The sequence below is a fragment of the Ascidiella aspersa genome, chromosome 6 (genome assembly GCF_963924565.1).
Source record: "Ascidiella aspersa chromosome 6, kaAscAspe10.2, whole genome shotgun sequence".
In the NCBI taxonomy this organism is placed as follows: domain Eukaryota; kingdom Metazoa; phylum Chordata; class Ascidiacea; order Phlebobranchia; family Ascidiidae; genus Ascidiella; species Ascidiella aspersa.
Genome location: NC_139452.1, coordinates 23070311 through 23093877, shown reverse-complemented (window position 1 = coordinate 23093877; position 23567 = coordinate 23070311). Strand labels below are relative to the sequence as shown.

General features: G+C 36.1%; 1 protein-coding gene across 1 annotated transcript; it reads right to left on the bottom strand.

Moving 5' to 3' along the window:
* Nucleotides 1-10703: 10703 nt before the first annotated feature.
* LOC146140851 (NACHT, LRR and PYD domains-containing protein 14-like) lies at nt 10704-21652 on the bottom strand. Its single transcript, XM_083391864.1, has 10 exons — nt 21467-21652; nt 20521-20590; nt 16697-18486; nt 15866-16027; nt 15554-15715; nt 15196-15357; nt 14906-15067; nt 13200-13361; nt 12848-13000; nt 10704-12429 (listed from the first exon to the last, which is right to left on the bottom strand). Exons 1-10 carry the CDS (start codon nt 21599-21601, stop codon nt 12349-12351), a joined length of 3039 nt encoding a protein of 1012 aa, XP_083247990.1. The 5' UTR covers nt 21602-21652; the 3' UTR covers nt 10704-12348.
* Between the last annotated feature and the right edge of the window lie 1915 nt (nt 21653-23567).

The following is a 23567-nucleotide window of genomic DNA, read 5'->3' as shown; positions in this document are numbered from 1 at the left end:
ATAGCTTATTACCATGAAAACTTAATTCCGATTAACTTATTTTGATATACATTTTTGGTGTGTTTGAGAAAACTGCATGCAATCAAAAAATTTGTATTTTGCAATTTCTTCACAATTTTTCACAGGTTGCCTCACCGGTAAAATAACAAGACACAACATTTAAATCGGGTTTTCACAACTACGAGGTGCATGTTTTTCGCAAACAAAAATGTTCGTGCAAGTTTTGCGTCATTCCCGTTTGAATGTCAAGTATTTGCGTGTTTCCTCCTTGCAGCGCAATCCTTAGCAACAAGAAAAATTAAAAGTCGATAAATCAAAAATTGCACGCAATGCAATGTAAAGCAAATCCAGTTTGTAGCGAGATTCGCATTCACGACCTCGCCGATACTATTTACATATGCTGAATTAGACAGCAATGTGTTTTTGCAAATATGTTTTGAAATATTTTTTTATTTTCCAAAATGTTTACTGTAATAAATAGAATAGTTTTAAAATTAAAGTAGCTTTGTCGAAAATCTATAATAGGTCGCTTTGTAACACAGCAAAGTGCAACTAATGAGGCAAAAATGCACATTTTATCAAGCGTGACATCATTATATAAGCTTTCTTAATAAAAACAGTTTTTTTTCTATGATGAAGGGTATTTATCTTCTTGCTCTTTCAGAAAATCTAAAAAACGAACAACCATTGCTATATGTGTTTATTTTGTTATCGTGCAAACACCGCCAGTCCGCCATGTTACGTTACTACAAGTCAAAAAAGATTGCCGAATTGTACGCCAAGTATCGCTATAGCTAAAATGATAGTAAAACTGTTATAAGTTATCTTGGTGCTCTTACGAAAAAACATATTTTACCACCGCAAATTTAAATGCGGAACCTTGAGACCTGGAGGCAGTGTACACCTCTCTATCTGCACCTGTTTCGCATGTTACTCCAATCAAACATATCACCAGGCCTACACAACTTAAAATTGTACAAGGACCACAGCAAGCAAAATACTAAATACTTGAATGTATTATTAGAGATGGCGTTATACAGCCACGTCATAACATGGCGTTATCCAAAATAAATCTTTAAGACCACTGCGTTTATTATTTCGGTATACTAATATTCTAAATATAAGCTACTTAATATAATAAACATTTTCTAAAAATAATAAATTGTTTCAAAACATATTTGCAAAAAGACACTGCAACCAGCATATGTAAATAGCATCGGTGAGGTCGTGAATTCGAATCTCACTACAAACTGGATTTCCTCCCTACCTTTGCATTGCGTGCAATTTTTGATTTATCGACTTTTAACTATTCCTGTTGCGAAGGATTGCGCTGCAAGGAGGAAACACGCAAATACTTGACATTCAAACGGGAATGACGCAAAACTTGCACGAACATTGGCGAGTCAACCTGTAAAAAATTGTGAAGAAATTCCAAAAAAAAACTTTATTGATGAAATGCAGTTCACTCAAGCATACCTAACACCAAAACTGTATATAAAAATTGTTACGTTTTTACCAACACATTAAACACTTGAATCGGTCAATTGCCATAAGCCAAATCACAGAGTTCTTATTATCATTAAGTTATATTACAATCAGATAACTATATAGGATCTTGGATTACGCGTTCCAATGTTCGCTTGCCAAATTTTACATTCCGCGGCATAACATAATATTGGATGTTGCAAAATTTTCCGTGTTGTTATGCTGTTAAAGCAATTTCGTTCATTTGATTGAAACTTCTGAACTTTTCGTTGAAGTTCAATTTATTTACGTATAAGCGTTCGTGCATCCGTGCGCTGCACGACCGACGACTTGCGCTGCATGTTTAATTACAGTCTGCAAAAATAAACCACTTATCCGCTCACGCTTTGGCACCGAAATTGGCCTTTAGAATGGCCATAATTTTTAAAAGAGTGCCTAGACACGTTTGTTAAAGTACCGGCCTGTCTTAAATGGCCCAATATGACGTGTAACTTTCGTGTTTCTTTTTTTGTACGTAATGACTATAACATGCTATGTCTTAGCGGCATTTTCGCTCAGTCGTTAGCCGGCAGTCGTCGTAGTAGACGGTGGCGGACTTGTCTTACATTAACTTTGAAACAAACATACGTTCATTAGTGCTTTTAGATAACGTTTTATTTCAAATTGTATGCAATATACTTTTGATAGGTATTTATAGTTGTGGAGTTGGCAGGTAGCATCACTAGTCAGATTAAATCGGCGTAACAAACATATTTCAATCGGATTTTTAAGGGTGTTTATATAAAATCAAATTTCGCGCAATTTGAATAATTGCTGGCAAGACTTAAGGTTTTACTTTGTTAGTGATTCCCGATCGACATATGTCACGGGTTTCTGTTAAGTAAAATATGCCAGACGTATAGCCAAGGTGGTGTGCTTAGTCGTTCCATTTAAACAAAACACACAACGTTGCACTTTGGTTTAATGATAAATACCACAATATTTTTTTAAATTATCAGCTATATCATGCGGCTTCAGGAAGCTTACACAAGGCTAGCACCAGGCGAATTTACTGCTTAAATAGTAAATCACGTTCGCGCCTTTCCCTAATTTAGTGACCTATTTCAGACACAAAACAAAGGAACTCTATAGCTTTTTAGGTTATATGATCATTTTTCATTTTTTATTCACTGTTTAAATCAAATGCAAAAAAAAGTGGAATTTACGGAGACCAAAAATAAGATCTTTATAGCTACATAGATAAATGAGACAAGTAAACGCGCCATTCTATTAATACCGCTTTCACACAGGCGCTACGGCGTTACTCTGATTTAACTTTGGCCTACAAAATTATATCTAAAAGAGTCAGCAAAGTGAACTATAACCTAGTTGGCTAAAACATTTGTACATCTCGTAAGAATATGGCATTTCGCACAATGTTTAACACTTTCACTTGAAATTAGTATTTAGGACAAAGTAGAGTAGAAAATCAAGTGTTTAAATCATAAGTTGCTAAATGGAAAGCAATGTTTGCTATTTAATTTAAAATTTAAAAACAAACTTTTTATATTTGCAGCAAGGCCTAAAAATGACTCGTCTAAGAAAAAATGTGCCCAGAAGACAAAAGTCTTACAAAAGCAGTGGGTACTGCAAAACAACTAACAAACTGCAAGAAAAAGACGTAAGAAAAATATTAGGATATTTAGCGTTTTACATACAATTTCGTTTAAACTTTAACACAATATCATCAACATTGCTATTTTAGATTTATTCAAGTTAAAGCATGAAGCGTATTTACTTTTTTTTTTTTTTTTATAAAACGATACTTTTAATTATATTCCAGATGAAACGATCCACTTTGTTGGAAACGTCAGGTTTGGAAAAGTTGGAGATCAAGATGGACAAAAGCCAACCACTATTTGCAAAGAAAGGTTAGATCAAACCATAGGTATACGATAATTATTTCTACACTAAACAAAAAAGTTATAACAAAAAAATGCTACGATAATGTCTTAACATAAAGGTCGTATGTAAATGAAATGCCTACCAGAAATATCAATAAAATTCGATAGGTGCTATTGAACCAGTCCTTCCCAACCGTTTCCGTACTAGCATCCACAGTTCCACATTAACATTGCACAAAGATGTGTCTAATTTTGCCAAAATACCTTTTTTAGATGTTGGCCTGTTATATAGTGTTTATGATGATTGTGGGTTATTCAATGGATTGAACAAAACAACGGAAACTAATTAAAGGCAAATAAATATTAATATCAGCTATTTGAGTGTACAAAAGTCGTAGAATTTTAACAACCTTTAATTATTTTTTTTGTTATTTAATATGGAAAAGTTATAACAAGCACAAGTAGAATAAAATATTGCAAGTCACCCTTGAAATTGTTGTTTTTTGAACAATTATGCAGTTTGGCATTAGCAACTAATTGCTTAAATGCAAGTAATTATAACAGCATTTTAAAGATTAATTTGACCCGTTTTAATACATTTTAACAAAAAATAGCTGTACCAGCATTGACCACCGACCAAAGAGGGCACGCTTATGTGGTCACAGACCAAACAGATCATATTTTGTGACGTCTTCGCTGAAAACTGTTGAAAAAAAAAACATTATACTTTCACCCTTACTGCTATTTTTAAGTAGTTTTACACTGCTGTTTAGAGCAAAAAATTTTGATATAACTAGTCCACTGGTTTTCCAAACTACATAAATTGCGTAATTTTGTTACCTATTCTAATCGTATTTCAGATAGCGACATGAATGGAGTGCCGATGTTGGTGGTATAATCATCAGTTTACCAAGAAGTAAATTGCATCAATTAAAATTAAACAACATTCATCTATATCATTAATACATATCATATATCGTTCTAGTCATTTAACCTTTTAATTTTGTTCTTTAACATTCGATTTAATTTTACTTTAAAAGCAATGAATAAATAAATAGAAAATGATTGTTTGATGTTATTGACTGGAAATGTATTTTGCCTTGTCAATTATATTAATTACAATTACATCGCCCATCGCCGCTAGGGATTGAAATCTGTCATACGTTTGTTGTTTCAAAAAAATAATTTTCACAATTTACAAATAATTCTGTTTTTTTAATTTTGTTAATTGAAGCACTTTTCACTAATTATTTTTCGTCAAAATTTAACAAAAATAAACATACCATCGCTAATCGATTTGCCTACATTTTGTAGAATGTCATAATTTGTTGAATATGCTTTGATCCTACATAAATAATTTATGTATTAATATTGGAAAACGCATCACTAAACTTGGCCATGTGACAGAAAATGCTAGGCATCAGGTAAATACAAATATTTGATTTGCGCTTATATTAAAGCCAACCACTTTGCCAAAATATGGATCAAACTGTTTGGTTGCTTGGCTGGTTTCACAACCAACGTCTAACATGTAGTCATTCCTTTCTTGTGTTGTGCTGTTTTTGCTTCTAAGATAACTCATAACAGTTTTAATAACATCTTGGCTATAGTCCATGCGATACTTGGCGTACATTTCGGCAATCTTTTTTGACTTGTAGTAACGTAACATGGCGGTGTTTGCGTGCTGCAAAAAACAAATATAGCAATAGTGGTTTGTTGTTTAGTTTACCTAAAGGAGCAAGAAGCTAGAAACCCTTAAACATAGACAACCCGCAAAATTTCAAATAAAAATACAATTCTTTTATTAACAAAGCAAAAAAGTCACGTTTGATATAGTGTGTATTATTGCCTTATTCGTTGCACTTTTTTCGACAAAATACCTTAGTAAACAAGTTTTCCAACGCGTGGAGACTATATATGCCGAATAGGGGACAAAAAATAACGCGTGCCACTAAGTGACCCATTACAGACTTTCAACGAATCTACTATTATTCAAAAGAAAATCAATTTATTATAATATACATTTTAGAAAAAAACAAATTGTTTCAAAATATATTTGCAAAAAGCCACTGCTGTATAAACCAGCATGTGTAAATCAGCCGATCCGTTAGAAATTATTTATAAGCAAAAAGGTCTACGACAATTTGTGCATCCGAAGGGTCAAAAAGCCCGACTTTTTTTAGACTGAGGTCTCGGACAATTAAGTTTAATAATACTTGACCAACCCAAACCCAAGCGCTAACCAGCACCCTGAATCAAATATTGTGCGTTGATTTAATAATTATATAAACGCTTTAGGCCCTAATACATCAATATGTGACGTAACAATCCTATATACCATGGACGTCACGAGAAACTATCTTATGCCCACCGAGTTTGTTTTTTCCCCCAGCATTCAAATAATTATTACATTAACGCACATTATTTGGGTTAGGGTTCGGGTTAGCGTTTGGGTTGGGGTGGGTCAAGTGTTATTAATTCCATCTCACACTTTTTGTAATCTTTTGTGAATGTTCAACGAATATTTTCAATTTATCTACGCCGGGAGTTTCCTAAAGGTCCAAATCAGTGCATTGCCAGGACCTCAAGGTCTAAAAGTCTAGACTTTTCTACCATTGGATGCCCTAATTGTCGTAGACCTTTTTGCTTAGAGAAGCACTAATTTCTAACGGATCGGGTGTGCAAATAGTATCGACAAAGTCGTGAATGCGAATCTCACAACAAACTGGATTTGCCTTACTTTTCGTTGGTGCAGGCAATGTTTGATGTATCGACATATTGCGTTATCGTGAATGCATGCGCTGCAAGGAGGAACACGCATATGCTCCAACATTTGAACGGGAATGACGCAAAGCATGCAAAAACATTTCTTTGCAAAAATCAAGCACCTCGTATTTGCGAAAACCAGATTAAATGTCGTGTCTTGTTATTTTAAAGGCGAGTCAACCTGTATAAAATCGAGAAAAAGAAACTGCAAAAAGAATTTTTTTTGATGGAATGCAGTTTTCTCAATCATACCAAATCAGACCAACAAAAATGAATATCAAAATATTTCAATCGGAATAGAGTTTCATGGTAATTAGGCTATGCCAAATTTTCGCTTTGATACAAACATCAGGCTTTACAAAGTATTTACGGGGCTCTTAGGCAATGACGAATCCAAGGGGGCCACGTGGCCATGCCAATTTTCCAAACTGCATTTTTTGTTCATTTTAAATATCGTAAATTCAAAAATCGTTAGCGCTTTGAGCAAATCTCGATCCTTTTTCGTCGTAGCTATTTGGATAAAATCGCCTATTTTCATAAAAACATTTTTGGCCCAAATGCGTCGTGCGGTGCACCGCAGCGTCACCCTGGGGTGCCATTTCTAATGTCCAAGGGGGTCGAGAGATATTTGAGAATCTTTGAAATACTGATTTATGTCAACACAAATTTTTGTGTAAAATTAGAGTGGAATAAATCTAGTTATAACCTCCTACGTTGTGTAGAGTTGATGTGTGTTGTTCCAGTTCCGTTTATTGTGATATTCTAGTGAATTACCAACGGAAAAATCTTGTAGGGGTGCGGTAGTTTATTTATTATTTCTGAGAGGTGCCGCAAGCCATAAAAGGTTAAGAACCACTGGTTTAAAGTTTATTTGCATATCAACGACTTTTGTCCCAAATAATACAACTTCGTTGTGCTTCTATGACATAACAATGGTTTAGAATCACGACTTATTTACGGTACTGAAGTAAATGTTATAAATACAGCGGGAGCTTCTTCCATGCTGCTAAGTTTTTAGTTTTTTGTTTGTTTTTTCTTGTTCAAATTTCGTTTAACAAGCAGTACATGTCGACCACCCAGACAACCTCTTGAGAATCATTTTACACCCATCAAACTCAGTTTATTTTAACAATCTATAGTAACTGCATGGTGTTCTGAGGTTACTCCTTAATGACGTAAACGTTTTTTTTTTTGATGTTTAAAAAATTCCTGGTCGCACAAATAAATATTTTAGTTCAGCAAAACAAAACTCCTAGGAAACCCAGATACCCCTTTAAAATCTATTAAATTTTGCAAGGGATACGTCGACCGCTGTGCCCGGCCTGTGCCAGGTCTATCACCGGCCACGTGATTTTATTAAAAGAAAAGAAAATGTCTGTCTCATAGCGAACTACGTAAAACACACAAAATATGCTTCTCTAACTATTCAATGAAACATGCACTCACATCTCACATATGTGTATTAACGACTGTGATCTAGCCCTTGTAAAGCTGCTTTTTGACCAACGATAATACTGGCCTACGTATCATTAGTACACCGAAAGCCATCGCAGACTCGAAGAATATCAATGATACAAGAAGGACAGGCTCACGACCTCCGAAATTTCAAACTTAAGACCTACCGGCTCGAACTCACGAACTACCAACAGAGGATCGAACTCTCGCCCTATCAACTGAGCTACACAGGCTCAGAGAGGAGCGAGTCGAGAACAACCATACGCCAATGCTTGCCGCATTCTGCTAGAACAGGCAACTTCACATTGAAGGATCTACAGGCCAGGAATTATCTCTCGGTATTCACATCCCTCTACATACCAGCTCCACCACTAAAATTTCGTTTTGCTAATCGATAAACAAATACACGAATAGTTAAAAAATGTTACTTTGATTATTCCACTTACGTTTTGAACTATAACTTTCTAGACGAACCAAATCTGCCTTATTTAAAGTAACAAAACTTCAGGGTGGTCTGATTAAAATAATACCACATTGACCTATTGTTTCAGGAAACGCCTTGTCGATATACCGGCGTAGGCGGTATCCGGGTCGTCTCCTTTAAACAAACATGGCACGTCGAAATATGAAAGTGATGACAACAAACCACTTAATCATATTCAGCAATTAGGAGGCAAACTTTATTCCCAGCAAAAAAGGCAAGTTCTGTTGAAATTTGTTAAAAGTTTATTGTTAATTCAGTACAACAAGTGTAACATCGACATGTTGCGTTATTTCGACTAAAAAAATGCTAAATTATGCGCCAAGTATCGCATAAACTATACGGATGAAGTTACAAAACTGTTATGAGCTATCTTAGGAAGAAAAACAATTCAACGCAAAATGTGTACGACTGTATGATTGACGTTGGCTGCGAATCTGGACAAGCAACGAAACCATTCGCTCCGTATTTTCACAAAGTGTTGGGCTTCGATGTTAGCGCGAGTCAAATTCTTAAAGCCAACAATCCAAATCAGTTGAAGCATGTCGCTTACCATGTTGGAGAGGATAAAAAACAGTGTGGACTTGGTAATGTTCCGGACAACAGTGTGGACTTGGTAATCAGCGCTATGGCGGCCCACTATTTTGACATGCCCTCTTTTTTGAAAGAAGTAAAGCGTGTTCTGAAGAAGAATGGCTGCTTGGCTATTTTTGGCTACTCTTCAAGATGGATAAAACCTGTTATTGCGATAGACCCATCTGCTAAATACGGTAAAACAGATATATTAACAAAATATATCTTTAAGGGAATTTACAATGAAGAAGTATATCGTCATATCTTTAGTGGGTATAATAACATTTTTTTAGACATACCCTCTGAAGATAAAGAGCGCAGTGACACAATTAAAATTTACGAGACAAGTTGTTGGATTTTTGTATTCTGTTGGTAGCATCCAAAAATACATTGATACAAAAATAAAGCAGTTAAAAGAAAGCAACGTAAACATTACTGAAGAGCTTATGGAATCAGTTGATCTTGTGCAACAGTTTCGAACCGAAATAGGAAATGACTAGAATATCGCTGACGATAAAGAAGATTGTAATGTGAAAATGAACGTGAAAACCGCTATATATCTTCTCCTTGCTTGTAATCTCAAATGAAACACCCGTGTTGTAGTTACGTAATCATTGCGATTACGTCATCATTTACTTTGTACGTCAAATGTTCATATCATTTAAAAAGTTTGAACTTTACCAACTTGTATTTTATTTGTCTTTTAAACGTCACTTACAAAGTACAACAGTTGTATTTCAGTGCTCCACAACGCAGCGGTACATTTGAAAAGATTTACTTGTGCCATTTCCGCAGGTAATATAAATCTAAAACGTACACATCGTCAGTCATTTTAGCCATATCCAATAAATCGTGCAACTTTATGAACTTTCCTGAAAATCTAAAAAATAGATGTTGCGTTCAATTGTCAAAAGTGGTTATTTAAAAATAATTTTTGAACGAACCGAGCTAACAGGAGTTTAGCGCGTCGGAACTATGTACGAAAAAAAAAGACTTCTGAAGGGTTAGATCGCAGTTGCACACACTTGTGTAAGAGTTTTTCAGTGACTTGCATATAAGTTACGTAACTAGATAACAAAACATAATAATTAAGTGAAGAATTACCAAAAAATCACGAGGTGCAAAGGTAAAAATAAATGCACCATCCGAACTTGAAATTTTCTATATTAAATGTTATTAAGGTTGTCTTGGCTATAGATAAATAGCGATGCACAGGGCCCAGCTACTTTAAAGAAGTGTATCAAGGCACCTAAATATGTGTTCTAGGAACGGTCAATTGATCTCTGTTATCTACGATTTGTGTGCAATGTCGAAACATTGTATTTCAAGATAAAAGTATGTCACTTCATTCGCAAAACGATACTAAAAAGTATAACAAGAGCACTTGCAAAACACTTCCATCGCGAAACGCATGTTTTTATCCAGATTTTGCCTCAATGATTTTTTTTGCATTTTAACTAACAAGAGTTTGATGTACGAAATTTACAAACGTTGTTGGTTTTTAAAAAGAATTTAAACAACACAATATTATCTTCACTTTGGGGTCTAAAAATAAATAATACTGTGTTATTGCCTAGGTTCATAATAATTAGATTAAAAACTAATTAAGTTGCTTTTCGAAGTGGATTGCGTAACACACAACGTCACCACGTAAAGTCCAAATTAAGAATACAACCAAGCCATTAAATTAACGCCAATTTTTTCATACTTTTCGCGATGCAAAGAAATAAGAAAGACGGGTTGATACTCATCTCTATAGCGGTACTTTATTTTTTAATGCCCTCGTTTTTGAAAGGAGTAAAACGTGTTCTGAAGACGAATGTCTGGCTATTTTGGGCTAGTCTGCAAGGTGGATAACGCCTGTCCATCTGCGAACTACGATGAAACTGATGTATTAACAAAATATATCTCGAAGGGAAATCGCAACAAAAAAGTATGTGGTTATATATCTAGTGGGTATGAAATTTATTTAGCCATTCCCTTTTGAAGATTAATAACGCAATGATACATTTAAAATTTACGAAGAAAATTATTTCGAGACAGTTGTTAGATTTTTTTTATTCTGTTTGCAGCATCCAAAAATACATTGGTACAAAAACAAGGCAATTAGAAGAAAGCCAAATAAACATTACGGAAGAGCTTACAGAATCAGTTAATCTGGTAAGGACAAAAACTAGAAAAGGCTATTTGTACACAACGCACTAAACTCTAAATAAAAAAAACATATTATATACATATAAAAGCAGAATCAAATAACTTATTTTGTTACGCACTTTATGCTTTTATTAAAGTAGTTATAATTGCCTATTTGTCTACAAAGCTTATAATTTATTATAATTACTAAAAGAAGGCAAGTTATATAAAAACTTTTTTTATAATCTAACTTAGTACATCTGTAATCAGCATATTACTAAATTGTGTGCCAGTATATATTGTGTGAAATGCATTTGGGCGCCCCTTTATGAAAGCCGTACAATTCAAAAAATCAAAGATATTTACAAAATAGACATTTTGAAAATAGTATAGGCTACCGGTAAAGTTTAAAAATACCAAACTACCTGAAATATTTGAAAACCACATGGCTCCTATACAAAATGTCCATTTTTATGAAACAAGACTAAAAAAGAATCAATTTTTTTACAGATTTTGTGCTCATACAAAGAGTCAGACTTGTATCGTTTTCGGTCAACCTACACCAGGGGTTCTTAAACTGGGGTCCATGGACCCCCTGGGGGTCCGTGAACTTGTTTTAGGGGGTCCATGAAGGCCTAATTAAAAAACAAGTGTATACTTTTAAAAGAAAACACTTAATAACAGAGTCATGAAGTCTATTTGTTTTGTGGCAATTTATGACGTCATTTTGGAGCATTTGTTGTCTACCGGGGTCCATGCAAAGCATAAAAAAAATGTAGGGGTCCGCGGTAAAAAAAGTTTAAGAACCACTGACCTACACCATATGCAATATGCATGCCTTTAATGAAGGGGCGTGACGTTTATGCAATAGAAATAGTAAAATAGTCTCAAAGCGGCACATTTTCGTTTTTGGTGCAATAAAATGTCCAAAGTACTCAAATTATTTTAGGTTGCTAATGTATTTTCGGAATACAGCTAATGCATTTTCGGACTCCAGTTTTAAGACCGAAATAAAAACAATGTCAATGCGATTAAAACGCAGTTTGAAATACGACCAAAATAGAACTAATACCTAATAGTTGACATAACGTCTAAATCGGAATAAGTCCTAAATACGTCGGAATAAGACCTAAATGGTCAGACTCTGGCCTTTGCAACGTTTTACCTAACCCTAAAATCCAACCCCTTACTGAATCACTCAATCCCCTAGTAATTTAAACCCAATTTCTAACCTTACCATTACCCACCACTAACCCCAAACCGGGAAAAACAATCCGGTGCCAAGACAGCGACGCCATTACGGCGCTGGTCAAATTAGAGTATCCAAACGTCGACACCAAAACGGCCGATGCAAGGCCGATGGCTCACGGTCGTCCCATACCCTCTCCCTAACAGTTTCAGGGATTATGTTGGCCATTTATAGACCTTAATTTGATGAATTTAGGAATTTTGTTGCACAAATGGGCTAAAAGAAACAAATGGCGAAACACATACATAATGTTCGTCAACCGCTAATATAAATGCTCAAAATTCAATAAAGCTAATCCAGTTCGGTTTTTCATTTCCGATATTTCATTGGTGACCCTTCGGGGTAGTTTGATCGGAAGACGGCGATGATTCAAGCTCGTCTTGCAAGACATCCACAACACAGAGCTGAATACATAGGAAATAATTTGGATGTTTTTTGCATTGAGTAGTGTTCACGATTGCCTTCCACCAATAATATTTTATTAAACCTTAAAGCTTTTAAATAAACGTTCTGCTGCTGTTTTTTGTTTTCATTTGATCGCGTTGTACCCAATCGCAAATTTAAACAATTGACGCTTATTGAAAACATCCATTTTAACCCATAGTTAAATCTATAGTTACAGTTCATAGGTTATTAAAGTTCGGCCAACACACCCGTGGCTGTATGTTATGCAAAGGTCTAGCCCTGCTTATGCTAACTTCACATGACTTTTATCTGTCCGAGTAGCGTAATTTGTTTTATCACGCTTTAAATGTTCGACCTCCAACCTTGTTTGAGCCATTTTCGACTTACATGTTAAGTTTATGTAATGTTCCGACTTACGTTTCGATCCCGTGACGAACGGATAAACTGAAGAGCATGATCAGAAAAATTGCATCCTTTAATCTCCAGACGCGTGATGTTGTTTAAGCATGAGTCAAGGTACCTGGCTGACTCATCCCCAAGAATGTTGAATCTTATATCCAACAAACCCATCTTCAACCATAAATATATTTGTTGTTAAGAAGGCGATTTCGATATTATTCGTGTGTATTTTGATATTAAAAAACATAGTATCGTAGGAGAAAAAAACCTTTGTGGAATGTACTATAAGGGGCATAATTATATTGTGCTGCTCACAATTAAGGTGTTTTACTTGTTCAAAGAACACAAATATTGAAGAGTATGCACTTACGCGACCGTTTCGTTTTGAAATGGCCTGGCACAGAATTTTCAACTGTTCGTCGTTCAAGTTGCAATGCATCATGGAAAGTGACAAGACGTTTCGTATGCAGCCGGACAGGTACGCCACTCCGCTTTTCTGCAGACAGTTGCCACTCACGTGAAGCCAATCCATCTGAGAATTGCAATCGTTTTACAAAGCCACATGCATGGCAGAAAATAACTCCACTGCACAATCCGCGAGCAGAAATAGTTACGATAGATTTGCGTTTTATCTATAACCTTGTCGTTCTTAATTCAATGCCGTAAATACCGTTTCAGCATGCTGGCAAATGCTTTCAATTAAATTATTTTGACAAAATGTGACCTAAAATTATTTAACATTCACCGCAATACACTAAATTCCAAATTATCCACTAATTACTGCTTATGACTCTAAAGACTTGCAAAATTGTACCACGGAATCGTTAATAATTTTTGAGAAAATCAGATCTTATTAATTTTTGTTTCTTATACAGTTAATGAGGTACTTTAATATTTTTCTTCCGAATCTTCTTTCAAAGTTATAAGCAAAACGTTGTAGATATATCTTTAAAATAAAAAAATAACTAAAGAGAAACTTTATCAGGATACTGGATAATCCGTCCAACAACAAACATTTATATAAATTTGGCTAGATTATCTATTCGAAGACTCCCGTATAGCGGACGTCGGACAGCCGCCTACTAACTTTTCCCACTCATGCAACCCTGCTTTGGGCGCAGTCATATGTTTGGCATGTCCCAAGCCAAACGACACGTGCATGAAAACGCATAGCATAGCACTGCTCTTAAAAGTATTTAACACGCAGGAAAACTATTTTTTCATCATAAATACAAACCAAATGCAGAAGACTTATTTGAGACCAAATGCATGCCATACAATTGGTGACCGGGATATGGAGACGGGGTTGTGAACATTTTTTGCACAATGTGCGCAAAAATGTGCACGCCAAAATGTGCAAAAAATGTGCGCACATTTTAAAAGAGGTTCAAAAAAGTGCCCACTTTTCTTTAACAATGTGCGCACATTTAGAACTGTCTTCAAAAATGTGCTCACTTTTTTTAACCATGTGCGCTTTGCACATTTTAGCGTGCACATTTTTGCGCGCACATTTTTGCGCACATTGTGCAAAATAACGCCACGTCCCCTGTTGGGGATAGGGTCCACCCTAAATATGTTTATCAGGTATGTTAGTATAACATTTTAGGTTTAAAGGTTTGAAGTCGAGTAGTATCTGTGAAAAAGTTTGTTGGCAATTTGCTGTCTTTGTTATTCCTGTATATACGATTACAATCAAACGTCTGCGTGGAATGTTGACAGAGCCTCTCTTTAAAGTTGCTCTATTTACACAAGGGGAACACTGAAAATACCGGATCCCGCCCACAAAGAAAACAGCTTTGTGTATACCCTCTTGCCTATTGTTCCATTTATATTATCACAATAATCCACGCTAAAATCTTTTTAAATGAATTGCGAAGTGACATGTGCTTATCTGAACTTGAACGTGTTACTTAGTATGTTACAGATTAGGATTGCATGCAATATGAACTAACATCGAAAAAAGGAGCTGATTTAAAAGGTTACAATTTATTTAGAAAAGGGGTGAATTGGGATGCCATAGTAATCCTTGGACTTTCTTTCGGTAGGAATCCGAATGCATATCGGGCAGTTACTTACCGGGTTATCCAGTGCTGCAATGTTCTGAGTTAACTTCTTAAAATCATTTCCTCCAGCGTCGCAGCTGCTGATTCTGAGAACCTCGACATTTCCAACGCAATCTGCAATGTAGTCTAAACCCTCTTTTCCGATAGCATTGTCAGTGAAGTCTAACCATCGAATCTGCATAAAAAGTGTACTCCGTATCAGCATAACAAAGTGTTCTAGTTACATTATACTTACAAGTATAATCAACCTCATAAGCTTATGTTAAATTTTTGATCATTTTATAAAAGTTTTGCCAAAAATACCTTTCGATTTGACGCCTCTATAGCATCTGTCAGTGGTTTAATGTCGGTACCATCTATTCTGCACGAACACATAGTAAGGATTTCCAGCTGGTGGACGCAGCTTGCCAGGGATTGCAGTTCATGGGGTCCCAGATGGTTTTCCGACACGGCAAACCATTTAAGCTAAGCAGGAAAGTGTGCTTTAGCAAATACGTTATCGCACCTTATTGATATCGGATCTCGTCATTGAGTTAAAGGTAAAATATTGCATTAATATATGACAACGTTCTTCACTTTTATTCTTCCTTTTTTAATTGTTGATAAATGCGGTTTTGTTTTAGAGAAATGAGCAGTTGTATAAGTTGAACTGTTTTGTTACCGGCTCATGTCGAATAGCAATATTGCTGGTCAAACGACGAAATTCTCCAATCGAAAATTGCATTTTCAGAAAGTCCAGTCTTGTAATCATTTTGAGGCATCGAATGATGTGGAACATGCAATCAGCATCAACTTGGTTGCTGCTTAGTTCAAACACGCTTATCTATATGTTAAAAACCGCATTTTAAAGTAAGATTTTTTTATAGGTAAAAACTACATTTTTTAAAGATATATTTTACATTATTGCTTTCTATTCGATAAAAACGTTTTATGTGCAAGTAAGTTATTTTGTGTGCAAGTACGTTAGTTTTACCGGTGTTGTTCGCCTCATCAAGGCATCTGATATAATGTTAAACATCTGACTGGTGAGGTTGCAAGACGTAAAACCAAGCTCCTCCATTTGTGGAATATGTCGGGCAAGCACCTCTAAATCATCGACGTCAACTTTCACATTGCTGATGTGCAATTTTAAAATCTAAAGAAAAATAAACCGTTTATTTTAATCAATTACGATTTGACGTAAGAAGAATATTAAAGCCCATACAGAAGTAGGTATCTTTTGAACGTTTCGAATAACTCTATATTCATTTTCAACAATTACGATTTGATTTATTAAATAACCGTTTTTGCAACAGGGGACGTGACATTATTTTGCACAATGTGCGCAAAAATGTGCACGCCAAAATGTGCAAAAAATGTGCGCACTTTTTTTAACAATGTCATTTTTAAAAAAGTGCGCACATTTTTGAAGGCAGTTCAAAATGTGTGCACATTGTTAAAAGAAGTGCACACATTTTTGAAGGCAGTTCAAAATGTGTGCACATTGTTAAAAGAAGTGCGCACATTTTTGAAGGCAGTCCAAAATGTTTGCACATTGTTAAAAGAAGTGCGCACATTTTTAAAGGCAGTTCAAAATGTGTGCACATTGTTAAAAAGTGCGCACATTTTTGAAGACAGTTCAAAATGTGCGCACATTGTTAAAGAAAAGTGCCCATTTTTTTGAAAGCATTTTAAAATGTACGCACATTTTTGCACATTTATTCGCACATAGTGCAAAAAATGTTCGCATCCCCGTCTCCTTTTTTGGCTATTCCGGAATATACGTCAGGCTTAATATTATTGTTATGTATTTAGCAGTACAAACCTTTCCTTTGGCAGATTTCAAAAACATTTTCAATCCCTGGCCAGTGAAAGTAGCCGGTTGGTGGTAATATCCGATGACGAAGGTAATTTCTTTTGTTGTTTTTTCGAGAATGTGACAAAGATATAACACATCACTAGGCAGGATGGTCCTTATGAGCACAATCTTGTCAGGAATGGCGTTCACTATAGTTTCCGTGATTTTGGGGTCTTTCGATTCAAAGGCAAAACCACACAACTTCAGCAATATGAAATCACTTGGCTGGGATAGGAAGTCACACCATTGCTCATAAGAGTTGTAATTGGTCAGATTAAAAAATGATGCAGTAAAATCTTGAACAGAGTTGCGGTAGTCAAATACCATTTTAGCATAGATAGTTTGCAATGCGGACACCTGAGACTGATGATGGATTTCGTGGTCAGCAAGAGATGGAAATATTCCAACCACTTTTTCGTGAACTTTAGAGTTACTCAGGCCAAACAAGAATCTCATGACGACCTCCCATTGGTCCTTTCCCGTCAGATTATGGAAAGCATTCAAATTTGAGGAGAGATCGAAAAAATACATGAGGTGGAGCGCGGAGAAGAACTCTTGCCAGTTAAGATGCGAAAAAAAATATTTTTTATGACCAGCCAAAATCCTAACCCGTGATTCATTGACCATAATCTGAAGATTCAGAAAGGAGTCGACAAGTTCAAGTTGGATGTTATGTTTAGACATGTCATTGTCGTCGAATAGATACTTTTGGTCACATGTTCCAGTAATTGCAAGTATAAATAGCTTGTACAGCTCGGAGGGGTCAGGGCGGAAATGCTGCGATGTGACACAGTCTTCTAAAAAAGAAGAAAAGACATCTGCCAAAGAGTACACCGCGCCTCCATCCTGGTGTTTCTTTGCGTAGGGCGTAAATAGCTTAAGAAATACAGGAACAAAGCAAAGGGCTTTTATGATAGGATTTAAGGCAAGTTGCCTATTAATCTCGTTAAACTCTGCCTGATTGCAGCACATCCTCTTGAACAGAAGTTGCTGGGACTCTTCTCCTAATCCGATTGACTTCACCACGAAGAGAGGCTTCGATTTTGCTACCAGCTGATGAAAAGCCTTCGGTCTTGAGATAACCATTTTGTGAGCATTTGGAAGAAGATGACCGGATGAAATATTTTTGAAGATAACTTCTGGATTACCACAGTCGTACAAATTCATGTCAGGGGCTTCAAGAGAAACATCTTTCATTTTTGCTTCGTCCAATGCATCCATAATGATAAGCACGTTTGGACAGGCATCTAGCTTTTCTAATAAGGCCTTATCGGTTACTGGATCGTGTTTCCAATTTGGAATGGAGGACATGAGCAGAAACTGCATGACATTCATTTTGGCCTTGTAATCAAAATCTCGCAAGGAAATGTGAAATTCATACGTTTCTGGCATGTTAGTGTGCGCTTGGGTCACTAACTCCAAATACTGATGGCCTAAGGTCGTTTTTCCAATACCGGCAATACCAACGACACCGACTATATTACCTTTTTCCTTCACATATTTATCCCTGGCAGCTCGATTGGTTGTTTTCTTTCTTGCTCTTTGCTCGGCATCTGTTTTTGCTGCGGAAAAAAGCTGTGAGATGGTGTAAAAGATGGCGCCCAGATTCAGCGTCAAGAGTTGTCGAAGACCGCTTCTCCCAAATTCCTCTGTGGTGTTTTCTTGCTCGCGAATAATGTCAGGGGGGACCGGTAAACACTCGCGACTTCCTATCAACGCGTTGTTGTGTTCTTTTAGTTTCTGTTGAAGTTTCTCGCCTAGGTAGTCAAAAATAGTTTATTGTTAAACCGTGATAGAACTGCGTTTTCTAAATTTCAGAATTTATCAATATAACAATCGCAAAAAATACAAAATAAACACTTATAAACAACTTTCATTATACGGAACGGAAGTACCTTATGCCTGTAACAAAAGTTTAATAAGAGGAAACATAACCAGACAACTTGCTTCTAAATTTATAACGCTATACAAATTAGGCAAGTAAAATTATTTTCGGCATCATTACTGCAGTCCCCGCGTCACTAAATATACTCTTAAAATATTGAGAAAAAACGTATTGAGCTCAGTGTGTCCTATAAAGCAGAGGTGGGCAATTATTTCCTGGTCGTGGGCCAAAACCAACCCCAGAAACGTCTCTGCGGGCTGTTTTAATTGACCATTACGCACAGAGCTAGCGAAACTTCCATAGTTGATAGTTCCAATGCAGGGTAGATATTACGCCTTCAGGTTGGAAATTTTTCGCATTAATCTAGTTGAAATAGCCAAAAATATGACAAATGGCCTCTTACCCATATCATAAAGGAGGTAGTGGACCGGGTTATATTCATTAGCGGGCCGAATTTGTCCCGCTACCACACACCATTGACTGCATTCTATAATTTGTGGCCGTCAAAGATTCACGCCAATTTTTTTTGGCTTAAATCGTACACCAAAAACGGCAATTTGGGTATGGTAAATTTTATGACCGAAAATATTGTACGCCAAATGACGTCACTTGTGTGATTTTGGGTAAGCATTCCACGCCACTGACTCTGGCGTAAAGGCACTACAGAATGCAATAGAGCAGGGGCGTGCAACCTGCGCGGGCCAAATGCGGCCCGCGGAACCAAAATATGTGGCCCGCGGCGTGCTTTGGTTTTTGGCCCGCACCACTAAACATTCAGGTAACTGTTAAAATATTGAAACTTCCTGACTGTTCCTTATTCTAGGTCGCCTTATATAGCATGTAATTTTTTAGTTTATCAGAATTAGAATAGAATGTGACCTGCTAACATATTAGAATAGAGCGTGGCCTGCTAACAAAATAAAACTACAAAATGTGTTTTGAATGCTGTTGCTGAAAGTGTACAACTTTGTGTGAAAGTGAATTGCACTGAGCGCTGCAATTTTTTTGTTTTTGAAATGCTTTCGAATAGCTACTTATGGTCATGTAAAGAAAGAATCTTAAAAATGTCCGTTTGGTCTTTTTCGCTCATTTGAAATGTAATTATTTTATATTTAGTTTCAATGTTCACATGATTTGTAAAAAAAGAAACAAATTTCTCTGCGCAGCGCAGCTAAAAAGTAGTTTTTTACGGCGAACATCTCGATCTAAATAAGTTTACACAGCTGAGAAAATTCGTCGCTTTTAAGGTGGCATTGTTCGGTTCAACGTACGTGTGTGAGCAATTTTTTTGTGGTAATCACTAACACAGTGGTAGGCCAACTGTGGACCACGAGTTATTTTTGAATAGCTTGGTGTTATCATGTAACGCAGTTGTTGGCCGCATGATAGCCGTACATTCATTACACTTTATTTTAACAATTGGTGTGGCGTATAATGTTTTAAATTGGCTCAGCTTGGAAAGACCCACGTGCCATATGTGGTCTTGTGAGCCTGTAAAACTATATTTTTTGCCAACTTTAACTCTATGTAAACGCAAATTTTTCGCTCTTCGCGCGTATATTTATTTTTAAGATTTCACATAAAAACCAAATATTCCCCTGAATCCGCCACTGTTTTCGTAGTGGTAATAAGTAGTTGACCTTTAAGTAGCTCTGAAAATACTACTTTGGGCCGCAACAAAAAGTTTGCCGACCAGTGCACTAGCAGGTGGACGACGAGCTATGCAAGTGGCCCGTGGTCTAATCCGAATACACACATTTGCCCCGGCAGTTTAAAAGGTTGCACGCTCCTGCAATAGAGGCTACCCTCCAGTCACTACTGTGCGCAAGCATCGCAAAGGCCTAATTAATGATTTTCATCCACAGTTTTATGTCTAGTTGGTAAAGCACAACGTTTATAATCTCACCAAGCCGATCGATGTCAACTTCAGGTTCTTGGCCAAAGTTCTGTATGATGTCACCAATATGGAGTATTCTCTGCAATTTAATTCAGTTACATTAACATAACTATTTTCGAGGGTCTTTAAAAGGTGTGCCGGCAGTGTTTCCTGTAAGGTGAGCAACTGCGCAATGGCGCAACCACACCAGACGATTTGCGCAGTAAAATTTGCCTTTTGCGCACTTAAATCAAACTTAGATTAAAACTTTGTTGTAAAATAACGTACAAGTTTTTGTAGAATAACGTAAGTCAAAGCCAAGTCTTTTTGAATAAATAACAAGTCAAGTCCCAGTCGACAAGTCAATTTCAAGTCACTTCCGTTTGTCATAACAATGAAACGTTAAACTATTTGAATTTTAAACTCGTACGATCATGAACAATAACTAAAAAATAATAAAAAGACAATATATATCACACAATTTGTTTTATGTGCAAAAAATTGAATAAATAACTAAATTTTATAAAAAAAACACTTCATTCCAACCCAAGTCATTTGTTTAAAAGACTTAGGTCAAGTCAAGACATTTGTCTGAAAGACTTTGGTCAAGTCAAGTCTTTTGGCCCAAATGACTTAAGTCAAGTCAAGTCAAGTCAGGTCATTTGAAAACAGTGACTTAAGTGCGCTTAAGTCAAGTCATTGCCTTAGTCATTCCAATACTGCCATTTTTATTGCTGCTTCTAGCTAAATTAAAGTCAACAAACAAATCAACACCACATTGCCGATTGTGACGCAATATATGTCTCACCCTTATTTACCCCTTTTAGTTGGTTCATACCTGCAAAAATTTTATTCACCCCGGGGTGAACCATTTACCTGATTAAGAAACACCGTTCTAAAACATACCCATTTCTTATGTACGATTTCCTGCTATGGTAAATCTCCGCTAGTTGCTGGAAAATGCTGTTGTACTTACGCTTTCTCTAATTTCCACCTGATCTTGTCCCTCAGCTTGGTGCTGTTCAACAGGAGGCATTGGTTGTGCTGCTGGCAGAAGTGGTCCAATGATGTTAGCAAAATATGCAACGGCACGACGAACAAAACTAGCCATTGTAGTGATATTTGGTAGACTCAACAAAAATGTGTTAGTAATTTACTTTATTACTACATAAACCTGTTCAAATACCAAAATACAAAAGTAAAAGTTTATTTTTGTCTTTGCAGATGGTGCAGCAACATTTAATAAATTCAAAACTGTTTTCACAACATCGGCCAAAAGCGGAACTGCAACAGCCTCGTGTCTGCATTGGCGTTATTACCACAGGTAGCGTATCGGTCAAAGCAAACATCACCCGTGAACTTTTCTCCTTTGTTGATTTCACTGAACCGTGACTTTTGTACAAAAGCCTATTATTTTAACAGACAAATTTTGAAACCTTAACTTTTCCTTGCCTCATTCCCAGTTGATTTGTAAACCTGCCTATCAGGGCGGATCTAGGGGGAACACTTGACCATGAAGTGGTCGAATATAGATGTTGTCGAATGATATTAGCAAAAACGAAACCTTTCGACAAACAAATCGTCCATTTCAGTGGTATCTCCTACACGCAACAAAATGCGTCATTAATTCATTCAAACGTTACTCAGTTATTAAAACAACCTGTCGTAAATCCAAATAGAAATTATCCAACATGTATACTAGTTCGTTTAATATCTGCCAAGTATTTCTATCAATACAAAACTATTCAGTTTTCTACAGGTGTTTTTAAGGCCGAAACATTCTTTCAAAGTAATCGTTCTATTACAAGATAGTCTATACTCCTACAGCTATATATAGCGGAGAATTAACCAGTATAACTTTTTGAATAAGTCGTTTCTGTCTCTTAAACTGCTTAACGCTTGCCTAAGCCAAACCATAAAAGCCTGCTCACAAGTCACAATCACAACATTGATAAAAAGCGGAACTACAGTGACGACTCGCCATCACTGACGTCGGTTGTAAAATACATTACTCAATTGTGTTACTTACTCAACCGCGACTTTTCTTCCACGGACACTGCAACACACAAACTTTAAATGAAAATCGAAACGGTTTTAATCCCAAAACGGTTTTAAACCCAATTCTAGTTTACTGGTATCCCTTCCGACTCCAGTTTAGTACACTTTAATAATTAAACTTATTTTAATGTGTATTATAAAGGTATTAAATATATAACAAATGCCAGTTAAAGCACGTCTTTGGTGGGTGTGTGGCTTTCATAATACATTGGTACAACGTACTTAGTTAAAATTCTCGTGTCGTTATTTATCGAATTATCTTAGTGCTGGATATACAAGCTATTCTATAGAGACTTTTAAACACTACAAAACAGTTTTTTGGCCACTGCTCAATTATTGCGTGTTTGAATTTGAAAATTCTGAAAACTTTGTGAATTGTTAAGTTTAGTGTTGTTGTTTAAAAAGCGTTTGTTCGTTCAAGTTCCAATACAACCATACTGCGGTCGCTTCTGGCAAACAAATATATTTCTTGGACACCACAAAATCTTTGGACACCACTATTAATAAAACCAACAAAATATTTATCCACTTCTTATTAAATGTGACATACATGGAAATAATAGCCGCCATTTTTGCTCTTGTATACACAAAAGTAAATTCGGAAGAATTGTGTGATTTTAGCACCTTTCGAATCTGGGCAAATTTGCGCTTTTGCCGAACTCTTCCATGATTGTAATTAACTGGTTCTTCGACAAACGTGTTTTAAATATTGCTGTACATAAGAGTTTTCCAAATTACCTATTTCCCGTCAATAACTTTAAATTAACCGTAAGTCTCAGTCCAATGTATTGGCTAACTTATGACGCATAATGCGCCATCAGTGGCGCATTATTTCCCAGTGATAATGCAAAACATGCGTGCGTGCTTGCGAAAATGTTAATAACCGATTTTAAAAAAAAGTTACAACAGGAATTCAAGTAATTTACAGCTAAAAACGAGTTTTACTGGGATTACTTCTAATCTTAACATGGCAACTATAGTGAATTTAGCGAAACTGAAAAGTGGTGTGGCGCATCTAA

What these genes read in the sequence shown, in the direction of transcription:
- LOC146140851 (XM_083391864.1), bottom strand. Translation starts at nt 21,601, where the DNA reads ATGGCTAGTTTTGTTCGTCGTGCCGTTGCATATTTTGCTAACATCATT. An exon ending in TAGAGGCGTCAAATCGAAAG is followed by an intron (nt 15,068 to 15,195) that starts GTATTTTTGGCA and finishes CTTTTTATGCAG; the next exon opens with ATTCGATGGTTAGACTTCAC. An exon ending in GTTCGTCACGGGATCGAAAC is followed by an intron (nt 12,430 to 12,847) that starts GTAAGTCGGAAC and finishes CTATGTATTCAG; the next exon opens with CTCTGTGTTGTGGATGTCTT.